The following is a 13,293-nucleotide window of genomic DNA, read 5'->3' on the forward strand; positions in this document are numbered from 1 at the left end:
TAAAAATTATCTCCATTCAGAAAATATTAACATTTTAATATTTTAATATTTTTAAAATTATTAATTTCATCAACTATTATTTTCATATATATATATACATCTAAAAAAAATAATTTGATCTTTGTGATAACTATAGTACTTATAAACAAATGAAAAAGTAATTAATTATATATGTTATAATACTATTGAGTAAAGTCATTTTAGTCTAAATATATAAACATTTTTTCAATTTTTTGTGGTGCGTGTGAATTCCTTCCCTCCACAGGTAAATTGAGAAAGAAAAAAATCTGAAAAAGAAAAAGAAAAAGAAAAAGGAAAAAAGGATTGTTGGACACCGTGCAAATCAAGCATTTAGTTGCTTGTTATCTCACGCGCCCTCTCTCTCTTCATTTGGACCTTCTCTTCTCACTCACTGCAACAGCGCCGGAGATTCTTCGCTCCTCTTCTCCACCGCCGCGATGGGCGCCAATTCCATGCTCTCCGAATCCTCTCACGATGTCGACGATCAGATCTCCCAGCTCATGCAGTGCAAGCCACTCTCCGAGCAACAGGTTCCTTTCCATTCCTTCGATCTGTGTCTTTTACCTAAAAAACCGTCACTCACGTCTCCAATTTTCCTCGATTTGTGTACTTGTTACCTTTTCACGCTCAATAGGAGTGCTGTTAACAGCGCGTGTGTTGATTTCACGTAATGGCGACTCAGATGTGATGATTCGTCGCGTTTTGACGCGATGCGGAACGATTTGGAGATTAGTGGTGCTTGTTCACTGGAAAACGATTTAGGGATGTGGAATCTGCTTTTAGGCGTTTTAGCATGTTGTTAGCGAGTTTCGTTTGAAGAAGATTATCTCGATGTTCTCTTAGAGGTTACATGGATGTTTTGTTTTGTTGAGCGTTTGGAGACCATAACTAAAAAGTATCTGTATTTGAAACTGTTCGACGCTGCTGGAAATTTGATTTTTCGTGATCTGTTGCTACTTACCTAATATCCCATTAGGTAAATTTAAGAAGAACAAAGCTTAGACAGTTATTTTTGTGCAATTAGGGCTGTTCTCTTATTAGGATTGGACTTTCATCTTGATAATTAAACACACGACAAAGGTTAGCTTTATAGGTCACTGTAGGTTATCAGAGTGAAATTTCAGTTATGATTATATAACAACACCGAAGACACCTACGGTAATGTACTTGTCCTTTTTTGAATATAGTAGCATGTTGTTGAGGGTTTTCTAAAGAGAGACATGGCTTGTTGACATGCCAGTTGACCGAGTGTTGGCTTGCTATGGCTTTTGTTTCAAATGAAACGTAACACTAATTACGGTTGAAGATTGATTTGTTTAATGGAAAGGAATGCTGGGGCTTAATGCATTGTAGAGGTACTACTTTAGTGGTCTTTTCTAGATTGTCTGTCTTTTGGCAGCAAGATTGCTTCATTTGTCTTTCCTTACAGAGATCTTATCTCACTAAGTTTGTTTTCTTGAAATGTACTGAGATAGGAAAAGTGTCTGGATTTCATTACTACCCGAGTGATGTGTCTTAGGAAAGGTTTTGCCATCATTTTATTCTATGTTTATTGTCTATGTATTGCTTGTTTTAAGCAGTCGTGTCCTTTTTTGGGGGAGCTATCTCAAATTTCAACTACTCCTTTTGGTATTTTTACATTTTGGAAAATAGAAATAAAATAATAAATAATAATTGTGTTTTCTGCTCTGCCTGCAGGTCAGAGTTTTATGCGAGAAGGCTAAGGAGATTTTAATAGATGAAAGTAATGTTCAGGTGCCAACTCTTTCCTCCAGTCTTTTAACTTACGTCTTCATTTTCAACGATGTCATTTCTATCTCTTATTTCTTAAATATTGATTTAAGTTGCATCGCTGTTGTTGATCTTCTGCTTGCTTGCCTTGCATGTATCTTTTGTTAAGTCATAAATGCTTCAACCTTTGAGGAAATGCTTACTTTTCTTGTGTTATATTAGATGTTTTACGTTACTGTATTTCTGTATTTCTGTGTATCTGTTAATTACTAGTTTCTTGTGTTATATAGAGAGAACACTAATTATTTTTTGGGGTTGTCTCTCCTGTATTGCAGCCTGTTAAAAGCCCTGTGACAATTTGTGGCGATATTCATGGGCAGTTTCATGATCTTGCTGAACTGTTTCGAATTGGAGGGAAGGTATAATTTCTGACTATAGATTTGTTTCTGTTGTCAATCTTCTGTTTCAGCTGGGGAATGTCTTAAATAAACTAATTGAGACCTGTCAAAGAAAAAGCTTTTGAAGATTGAAGTGCATCAGAGGTATTGAAGAGGAAATTGTAAAATTCAGGAACTACTAATTAACTCCTCTGTGACCCTAATACTTTGTTAAAAGTTCCGTAACATTTTAATTTTTCAAATGCATTATGTGAAGGTATATTTTTGTCAGCTTCTGGATAATATATTTTGCTGATTATTTAGGTATGGATTGTAAGTATACCTGTTTTGTTTACAGTGTCCAGACACTAACTACTTGTTTATGGGTGATTATGTGGACCGGGGTTACTATTCAGTGGAGACTGTAACTGTAAGTACAACCAACATAAACTTGTTTGTTTTTCTTAACTTTTGGATAGTTATTTTTATTGAAAATTTGGTATTCACTCTGTCCCCAAGCCTCTCTGTGGGGTCGTAATTTTTTTTATATTCATGCATTAGGTTGGGAATTTGTTCCCTTGTGGTATTTAATGAAGTTTAGACAGCGCTTTCTACTAGGTTGAAAATAGAAAATGGAACTATTCCCAAATAGCTAATAATTCAGGGTTTAGAATGTGCCGAAGGCACCTGATAATTGAGTAGCAAATGTTTTTCAACTTGTCAATATTTAGAAGGCTCACTGAGATGAAAGGTGTTTTATATGCATTAAAGTTATATACAAGTTTGCATTATCTTACAATCGTTTTTCAGGATTAGTTTTTTCAACTTGTGAATAATAGATAAAGTAGTTTCACATACAATTTTAGGCATTGTAGTGGTTTTAAAAAAGGTCATATATTCTGATGAAATCTCAAACCTGCAACTAATGTATGTAGTTGAATTTCTTAGAGATGTTTCAGGATTGATCTTTAAATTTTCCTGATTTTGAGGTTTTTTGATGGTTGAAGCAACATAAGAATTTTCTAAATCTTGATAATTTATCTAGTAAATTTCTTTACAGTCATTAGAAAGACACTCATCTGTTTAGAGGATTGAACAGTTTCTCCAGGTTTACTTATGCAGTTATGCTATGATAGTTTTTAGATCACATAATTTTCCTTATAAGGTGGGATGTGGAATGAAATGATAAAGTTACATTGATATTTATTTTTGTTTCATATTATTGTTTCTTAATTTTTTTATTGACAATGTATGTTAGACATACTAATTTGTTATTCTATCCAGCTCCTTGTGGCACTGAAAGTGCGGTATCCTCAGCGGATTACTATTCTTAGAGGAAACCATGAAAGCCGTCAGGTTTCTGCTTGAACTCTTTCAAAACTATAAGTTACTTTCTGATCTCGTAGTTATTTGTGAATGACACAGAAATTAGCTAGTATTGTATGGGTGTTTGATGATAAATTATTTCTAAACTTTTTTTATCTGGGATTGAAGACTTATATTGGCCTTTGTTGTTCATTATCTGTTGAACTAATTGTTCCTTTTATCGCTTTTTAATGCAGATTACTCAAGTATATGGATTTTATGATGAATGCCTTCGAAAGTGAGTTTTCAACACCTTAATTTATAGGTTCTATGGAGCAAAAGTGATAAACATGAGATATTTCTATCTAGAGAAAGATTTGTTTGTGTAGGATGTTTTAGTTGATTCAATTTTATTATCACTATTACCATGATGGAATCACTCAAATTTCGTTTTGGATACAATTGTACAGAAATTTCCTTTTCCTTTCAACTGGAGAACTTGTTTAGCAAGTTTCTTGTTAGTTTAATGTACTGAACTGGAATTCTGGGATGAGCATCTGAATCTTGCTGTTGATCTAGTGTCATGTAACTTTTTAAGCTGTAATTTTTTTGTTAATTCAGTTTTACATATTGATGAGTGTGACAGTTTGATATGGGGTTGTCTTAGTACTTAGTAGTGACGTGATAGTTGTTGTTTGGTATAGAATATCATCCTGTTGCCTAATGTACTATGTTCTTGTTAACATAGGTAATGAATAAGTAATTCTGCCCCTGCTTTATCCCAAAATAAAAATTATATAATTATATTAAATGTGAAAATTTTGGTCTAAATTGAAAATGAGAGTACAAAACAAGGATACTTGGCTTCTAGCTTTTATACAATATGATTTTCTTATTTCACTTTCATGTCAGTTCTTGTTTTTTATTATTTATGTGCAGGTATGGTAATGCTAGTGTTTGGAAGACCTTTACAGACCTTTTTGATTTTTTCCCATTGACAGCGTTGGTTAGTATCTTTTGCCTACCCTGTTGAATGTTTAAAATATGGGGGAATTTTTGGAATGCATTGCATTATCTTTTTGCGATATCATAGGAGGAGTTAAAAGTATTTGCCTTTTTATCAAAAGGTTCAAAGAGCTCTGATGTCCACTTGTTTTACATGTGACATTTATCTTTAAACATGACATGACTGTTTCCTCAAGAAGTTAAAATCAACGTTATGCTAACATTTCTCCTTATTTATCATGTCGTACACCTTATCTGAGCTGTACTTATTTCTCAATCGATTAAACTAGCCTAAATTTGTGTCTAAAATGTTTCAACTTTTAAGGGAGGATATAATATAAAGTGACAAGTTTTTAACAAATATATGTAGTTGGTTAAGCATGATTATGATAATATTATATTTCTAGATATGGAAGTTTTTTAACACTTTCCGTCAAAAGATCTTTCTAATTTTCAAAAATAGACATGATTATCTTGTAATTTCACTCAACAGATATAATTTGTCTTTATTACGCTCTAAAATGTTAGATTGACTATTGAACAACTTTCATATTTTGGCTAAGGTTAGAAATTCTTAGTTAATTTTTAGTTGGAGGCTTTTGATCATCCGGGTGCTATTTTATTATATTCCCTTCCAGGTTGAATCAGAAATATTCTGCTTGCATGGTGGACTTTCACCTTCAATTGAGACCCTTGATAACATAAGGAACTTTGATCGTGTTCAAGAAGTTCCTCACGAAGGCCCCATGTGTGATCTATTGTGGTCTGACCCAGATGACAGATGCGGCTGGGGAATTTCTCCTCGAGGTGCTGGATATACTTTTGGCCAGGTAACCACAGCTTTGAGTTTTTACTCTACATTGTTGAATATCTTATTTTGAAGCATTGAGAGATCTATTATTGTTATTATTTTGATTTTGATTCCAATTGACATTATTTCTTTCAGGATATATCTGAACAATTTAATCACACAAACAGCCTCAAGTTGATTGCAAGAGCTCATCAGCTGGTTATGGATGGATTTAACTGGGCTCATGTAATTATCGTTCTGATGTATTCTCTTTCATTTGCTTGCTTTAGAATTATAGGTATAAAATTCTTGGATGTGCATTGTTTTTGTTGGAACAGGAACAAAAGGTGGTTACCATTTTTAGTGCGCCTAACTACTGTTATCGATGTGGGAACATGGCTTCCATATTGGAGGTTGATGACTGCAAGGGCCACACATTTATCCAGGTATTTTTCTGTCATCCAAAATATAATTTATCTGGTGACATATTGTGAACTTTAGTCTTGACCGTTGGATTGTCTGAATTTCTTGCAGTTTGAACCTGCTCCTAGAAGAGGAGAACCTGATGTGACTCGTAGAACGCCTGATTACTTCTTATAATGTAGCTGTTGAATGTGATACCGGTATATCATTGTTACCTCTACTGCACTAATTTCAGGTAGTTGCGCGCATCCTCATCATGAGATTGCTGTAAGCATTTATATCCATGGATATACACGTTCCGTGCGTTTGGGGTTGTCCAAAGACTGCTTTGATGTATAGTAGGCAGGTAACTTTCCACTGATCTGTTACACTCGAGAACTTGCTGGGGCACTTTATCTGGATATGTCGCCAAGATGATGACTATGTCAGAATTCATATCGTTCCAGCAAAAATGTGGATATTTTTTGTTTGTTTTCCAGCCTTTTTTTTTTTTTCATTCATGTTCAGTAACTCCCATTCGTGGCTTTACAAGCTATATGACTGGATCTTTTTTGTCTCGTGGATGTTTTTGCTAAGTTCTATCATTTTTCAGTTAAAGTTGCTTGATAATAGTGATTCAGTTTCGTTCTTACTTATGTTCAACTTATCATTAACGCTTATCTAAAGTTAGCCTGCACTTCTAACTGGTTGCTGTCTTTCTTCTCATTATCTTTTACGTGATATTTTGCTGTTACGATGTCAAGTTAATTCTGCTAAGCTACTTGTCATACGATGTTTGTCGTTTATATTGATATAAATTAAAATTAAAGTGCTTATGTAAAATATAACAGTGGGTGTGATGTGGGGCCATTGTCAGTTTATTACGAACTGATTAAAAGTAAAAATAAAATAAAATTGAATTTGCTATTTATTTGGTTTGTCCCTAGTTTTATTGGAGGATAGAGTGCAAAACTACATCTTCGAAGGTATTGTTCCGGACATGAAATAAGAGTAGCAAGGCATGGAATTAAGTGCAAATAAAAGTAATCTGAAGGCGAATTGATGTATGAAGAGAATGTGAAGATTGCAAAAACTTGTGTAACGGATTCTGACGTTAAAATTTAACCGTGTGGAAACTAGTGTTATGTTCCTCGATGACAAGATCTTTATCTATACAAAAGTTTTCCAAAAATAGTAAGCATGTCATCACAAACTCATGTATGAAAAAAGCGACGGCACTAGGTCAACTACAGACCAGGCAAGACCTGCATACTGAAGAAATCTAATTCCTGTATCAACATCGAATGCCTTATGCCGGGAAAGGAGCTTTTGCAAGTAACCTTGTTTGAGCTTATCAGTCTTTTTCACCGTTGCAGATCCATTCAATGTGGGTATATAGCTGGTTGATTTTATTGGGATGCCCAAGGTGTTTGCTACCATAGGAATGGTCCATTTTGCGATAGCCTTACTGCAGAATTTCACAGTTAGAATTGTAGGTATGCCCACCACCATCCTTCCCGCAAATACAGGCATACTCAGTTCTGAAGAGAACAAACGTGGAACGTTGGCATGGTGAAATTGATGGTACGTTTGCTGTACTCCAGCCACCTGAACAACACCAGCATTGCGTAAGACACACAGTACAAACTACAACAACAACGCTACGGACATATCATGTATTCATTGCTTCCTTTTTTCATTACCAGAATTGGCTGAGAATTCCCAAAAGTACTACATCTACCATCAAAATATAATATTCTGAGACTTATAAAACTCATGCAATTATTTTATTCTGATTGTACCAATAGTGCAGTCACTGGCATATTTAATGCACAATTATTTCTCGTTCACGTCATTACATGATACATATCGCAAATGTTATACATCTTCATTTATCACAGCTTGTTATTTATTTTATTCATTCTACAACTTGCTAATATTTTTGTATGTCATACTCTATTACTTCAATAAAAGATAAATTTATAATTATCAAAGTTCATAATTAAATTATTCTAAAATAAATTATGTTTAATAAATTATAAAAATATTAAAATATCAATATTATTATAATTAATTATAAAATTTATCATCTTTTTCACTTTAGATAAATAGTTCCGATTTATTTTAATTTTATTGAAATAAAATTTTATTTAATGTGATTGAAATATATTAATATTGTTTAAAATAACTTTAGAACCAAAAAATTGTTTTACTCAAGAAAAATTCTTAGAAATACACTACTTTTTAATAACTCATAAAACCACATTATGATTCAAAAAGAATATTCCCAATACTGATTCAACAACTAAAATATTACTCCTGAGTAGTTAATAAAAATAAAGAGTAAACTACTATTGAGAAATTAACAAGTTTAAATTAAATGTTATGATTATACTCACTAACATTTGAAGTAATATAGTACAGAAGTGTTTTAGAAAATAAAGTTTAAGTGTGATTCAATCTTCCAAAAATATTTGGTGAGAAGAAATTTACATCTACTTATATAACATATTTAGAATAATAATAATTTGGTGAGACGAAATTTGAACCTACTTATAACATATTTAGTCATTCCCTTTCTAAAAACTGCTAGAATTCCTAACTAACGGCTGACTCAGACACAGTTAAAGGGTTCCCTTCTTGTGTCCAATTGGATCACCATCAAGAACCTGATCAACTTGCCATTTATCCCTCACCAAATCAAACTGCAAAGACTCTATTCTATAGCTACTCTGCATACATTTATATGAAGCATTTCGCATAAACATTACTACTATATGCAATCAGGGGAATAACGTTATATTTAAGGTGACTGGTTTAAGTAAACTCACTCAGATTTTAAATTCTGATCTGGTGTTGATGCTAATATGAAAGTTGTCCAGAGCTTGTCAATTACAAAAACTAAAACAGACAAGGACATCTTTAGGTCTATGGCTTTAATAGAGTTTATATTCCAAAATCCTGTTTTCACTAATTATGTTTAACTGTTTATCCTTATACTAAGATGTTACTTACTCTTGTGTACATTTTATTCACAATGAAAGAAGAAAAATCAAACAAATTTAGATGATGTCTAAGGGTGAGATAAGAGCTTACAATTCCCAATGCAACACCATTGAATGCAGTGTGAAACTCAAAGCTTGGAGTTGGAAGTTCAGGTGTAGGATAGGCAAAAACCAAGAGGAAGCTCAAGACAGCCCAAAAGGATGTAACTGCAACAAAAACAGATTAACTCGATAGAATACAAAGAGTAATCGTCAAGATCACAGAAATTAAAACGTGGAGAAAGTGATGTGGTTATAATAAAGGATGAAATGATCATCTGCTGAATTTATTGATTAGAAGTAGGAATACCATTTTGTCCTGAGATCACAAAGCTGTCTATGTGTTCATGAACCGTAAGCCAAAATGCAAGGACCACGAATCCAATAAGAAGGCCAGCAAGAACATCAACCACACTATGCATGCCAAGATAAATTCTTCCTGCAAAAATACCAAAAAACATCATCGTTTTGCAGTGAAATAGACCAACAAGAGGAAGCTAGTAATGATTATAAATAAAGCGATAGAAGACCTACCCAAACCAATGAGAAGCACCAGCATGAAGGCAAGAGAAACTCCAAGATAAGTAACATAGGCACCTTGAATTTGAGTATGAGTCAGGACATAGTGCAGAAGGTAGCTGACAAACATCCGTTCCAAGGAAAACAATCCATTAATGAGAAGCACAAAGAGTTGAAAGCAAAGGTTTCATCTCTCTCAACAGATAATCTGACATTGAAAATGCATTTCCACCTCTTTACTTTTTCAATTAATTTTTACTTTCCTTCCTTGGACCAGAAAATACATAGGAAGAAAAGTAAGTTTAACCACCTAACTTGACTTATAAGGCATGCCACTTGAGCATTGATCAGTCCCCAGGTCAGATTACATTTCTAACATCCCAACAGCCACCTTGCCACACACTAGGAACCTTTATGATACGACACAAACACTCACTTACTCTAAGGACATGCCTCTGAATATGATACTATGACATAGAAATAAAAGCAAATAAAAACAAAGAATAATAAATACCCAGATAAGCAAACTGTGTTGAGCGTGTGAGAAGAAGGCAATCCATATTCTAACGCATTCTCTTCCTCATCTTTTGTGGCAGTTATTCTCTTGACAGGTGGAGAAGCAGGTCTTGGAGCTGAAACCACATCCTGTTGAGTCACAACAAATACCACAAGCATTTAATATAACAAATGGCCGAATCCAAGATTGAATTAAAACATTAAATACAAGTGAACAAAAACAACACATACCTTTATGCAGTTGCCAAGATAATCACAAAACGCCATCAACAACGTCATCTGCCTCGCCAGTTTCCCATGTCCACTCTACACAAACAGAATATAATTCTTCAAACCCAAATTCTCAGGTGACTGACATCACCAACATAACATGTAGTTCGTACCCAGAATAGCAGAGGGAGAAAACCAGTGTAGAAGGGCACAGAAACAACGCAGGACAACCCTGAGAAAAGTGCGTCCAAGAACCCAAACCCGTAACTCTGCACCCAAGAAAGAAAAATTCAACTCGTACACCAAAAGGTTGAAAAAAAGCTCAGAGCTTTGGGAGAACAAAAAACTATGTTGAAATCGAAGGCAATTGGGGTGGAATTTGAGAGTTACCTGGATCTTAAGGATAACAGGGGTTTGTGTGTCAACATGATGAGAAACCCAAGGTTGAAAGAAAGATCTAAGCTTGCGAGTAACGTCGAGGTATGAAGCAGAAACAAGCCAGAAAAGTATTCCACCCAAAACCGCACCTTGCCACACTGCTGCACCCTCACCCTCCATTCTTTTTCTTCTTCTTCTCCCTCTCTCCCTCTTTCTGGGTGTTGGTTTGGGGAAAGAGAAGAAGAGAGGAACCCAGGAAGAAAAAGAAAGGAGGGTCGCAGGAAAAGGAATGCCTGAATCCAAATTGGACCGTGGAAGTTAGAGGAAACGGTATTCTTCATACAATTCAACTTCATTTATTTTTTTCCTCCAAAAAAAAATTGAAAACCTTTGTTTTTATTTATTTTCCATTTGCTTTGAATAATATGAGAAACAGGGAAGATATTTGTGAGCCATGAATTTTATATTCTTTGCACTATGGTCCACGGATTCGGTGGCATTTGGCTGGCGAAGAACAGTGTTGCCTGAAGGAGAAGGATCAAATTTCAACGCTATAAAAAACAAAGTCTTCTTTCTTCTTTCTTTGGTGCAAAGTGAAAAAGGTTATGGATCCTGTGAAGCACTGAAAAGGTGGTTCTTTGGTGAGACATTCAAATTGACCGTCAGATATATTAACAAAATAATGAACAGCTAAGATTTTTTTTATTTCTTACACGTTAACATCATTTCACTAAATTACATTTAAGTCCCAGTATGAGATTTTGGATGTATCAGCAAATTCGTTTTTCTTCATAAAACATTGGAACCTTCGCTCGAATTCAAGCAGACTCTCTACAGTGTGAACATTTGTTTTTTTTTCTATCATTTTTTTAAATATTATTATTTATTTCTTTTAATGCAATGATTGTAATTTTATTTATATATCATCTTAAATAAATATTCACAAATTATTATTCAAAAATCAAAGAAAATATTCTTTGATAATTACGTGTATTATAAGTTGCAAACTAATTTTAAGTGGAACAATAACCTAATTTCTTAATTATTAGTATAAAAGAGGGTAAAGAAAATATTTTAACAAAAAAACAGTGACTAACTTATTTATTTAATTTCTTATTATATATGAAGAGGATAGAACGAGCACTCTCTCCATGATTATGACTTATTTAAGGAATGACAAACGAGTAATTATTTAATTAATAATCATTGATAAAAAAAATATAAATCTTTCCAATCATTCAAAATTCAAGTTCTTTTAATATTTTACGTGTAACATCTTATTTAATCTTGTTAATGTTATGCATGATGCAAATTTTGTCCACGTGTCATTCAATCTTTATTTTAGTGGAAGACTTCACTTAATTTTATAACGATTTTTATAGGTCCAAAAATAGATCCTACAATTTAATATTTTTAAATATTAATTAATTAATAATTAATCTGTATTGTAAATATCGGAGGATTCACCACCAAATAGAAAAAAAAATGCTTTGTATTATCGTTTTTATTTAGTTTCATCTTTGTTCTTTTTATTTGTTTTTATTTTCTTTTATGTTTTGGTAATAGGAAAAAATAGAGAGAGCTAAAAGGAGATTTTGATTGTGATTGATAACAAATTGGTTGGTTAATATTGGATGACACATGGGATGCAATAAATGCATTGAAAGTTAAATTAGTGACAAGACAATGTTTCCTTCTGTTTCCCTACTTCAAAAGTGAAATCAAATATTGCAAATTTCCACTACGATGATATACACATTAGTTGCTATTTCTTCTTTTTTTTGGTAAAAACAATCTATTTACTACATTTAGATTATTCTAAAAATATATACATTTGTTTCATATTCTCATTTCTTCTATCGCCAACCACTAATATAGTTGTACCGTATTTATTACTCACTTTACTTACACGTGAAGCAATAACTAAAAATTATAAAATTTTTTTGAAAAGTTTATATTAAAACCTATTTTGAAATTATTTTTAGGTTTAGTTAAGTTTTAAGTATCTGATAATTTAAGTATTTTTAGTTTATTTTATTAAATAATTTTATTTTTTAATTCACTTTTAGTAATTATTATCTTGTCTCTTCTTATTTATTTGTTTTTTATATTTTGAAAATATTGAAATATCATGGACTAACCCATGTCTTTAAGAATTTTAGTGGGTAAAAGTTTTAAAAGTAAAATTAATTTCTTCATTTGAGATCCTCATGACTCGTACCATGGATTCGTAAAGACCAGCGTTGATGAAGAATTCTTTTGTCTTAGATAAACTTTGTTTTTGTGTTTGAGATCCTCTTCACTTGTTTCATACACTAGCATCCTAGAGTTGAAGAGACTTATGTTGATTAAGTGTTTTTTGTCATTGGGATTTGCATTTGTATAATGGTTGTCATCATTGTGTTAAATGATTTTGACACTTATGGTAATGTTTTGAGCAAAATTTGTCGGGTCAAAAAAATCTAACAATTTTGAATGTAGTGATGCTTGATATCAAGATGCAAGAGCTTTATAAATGACATTTTGTAGGGATTAAATGTGGTTGTTCTACTTTATTTTTCTCTTTGATAAGATCACAATTTCTTTTACTTGGTGTTACAAGTGACAATACAGGTCAACCTGCTCAATTTTGACCAATCTCGCATTTGGTCCAACAAATATGGGTTGGAGTAGGTTGACTCGTATAAGACTTTCAGAGTAATAGGTTTGGTTTAGGGTTTAGGGTTTAAGTCATATAGCTGCGAGTGTGAAGATAGACTCACATAAACTAAACAAAATGAAAAATAAAATAAAATCTAGAAAGTCCTTTATAATTTTTTAATTCCAAATTTGAGTATCTTATAAAAATAAACATTTACTACAAATACTAGAAATTAAAATAAAAATGTAGACACATGATTTACTATAAATAAATAAGGAAACATACTATAAAAAAAAATATTAAAATGACCCATGCAATCAAATCTAAATTTGTACTTGTATGATATTGATGAAA

General features: G+C 32.7%; 2 protein-coding genes across 2 annotated transcripts; one reads left to right on the forward strand and one right to left on the reverse strand.

The window, feature by feature from the left end:
* The first annotated feature begins 240 nt into the window (after nucleotides 1-240).
* LOC137814687 (serine/threonine-protein phosphatase PP2A catalytic subunit) lies at nucleotides 241-6,283 on the forward strand. The gene is made up of 11 exons (XM_068617553.1): nucleotides 241-551; nucleotides 1,720-1,776; nucleotides 2,088-2,171; nucleotides 2,488-2,559; nucleotides 3,414-3,485; nucleotides 3,692-3,732; nucleotides 4,374-4,440; nucleotides 5,078-5,269; nucleotides 5,386-5,475; nucleotides 5,568-5,675; nucleotides 5,764-6,283. The coding sequence occupies exons 1-11, from the start codon at nucleotides 459-461 to the stop codon at nucleotides 5,827-5,829; spliced, it is 942 nt and encodes a 313-aa protein (XP_068473654.1). The 5' UTR covers nucleotides 241-458; the 3' UTR covers nucleotides 5,830-6,283.
* A 442-nt stretch (nucleotides 6,284-6,725) lies between these two features.
* Nucleotides 6,726-10,853, reverse strand: LOC137814686 (lipid phosphate phosphatase delta). Its single transcript, XM_068617552.1, has 8 exons — nucleotides 10,311-10,853; nucleotides 10,094-10,189; nucleotides 9,942-10,016; nucleotides 9,709-9,839; nucleotides 9,210-9,313; nucleotides 8,986-9,114; nucleotides 8,728-8,843; nucleotides 6,726-7,239 (listed from the first exon to the last, which is right to left on the reverse strand). Exons 1-8 carry the CDS (start codon nucleotides 10,476-10,478, stop codon nucleotides 6,838-6,840), a joined length of 1,221 nt encoding a protein of 406 aa, XP_068473653.1. The 5' UTR covers nucleotides 10,479-10,853; the 3' UTR covers nucleotides 6,726-6,837.
* Between the last annotated feature and the right edge of the window lie 2,440 nt (nucleotides 10,854-13,293).

Source organism: Phaseolus vulgaris, chromosome 1, assembly GCF_000499845.2.
Source record: "Phaseolus vulgaris cultivar G19833 chromosome 1, P. vulgaris v2.0, whole genome shotgun sequence".
NCBI classification, from domain to species: Eukaryota; Viridiplantae; Streptophyta; class Magnoliopsida; order Fabales; family Fabaceae; genus Phaseolus; species Phaseolus vulgaris.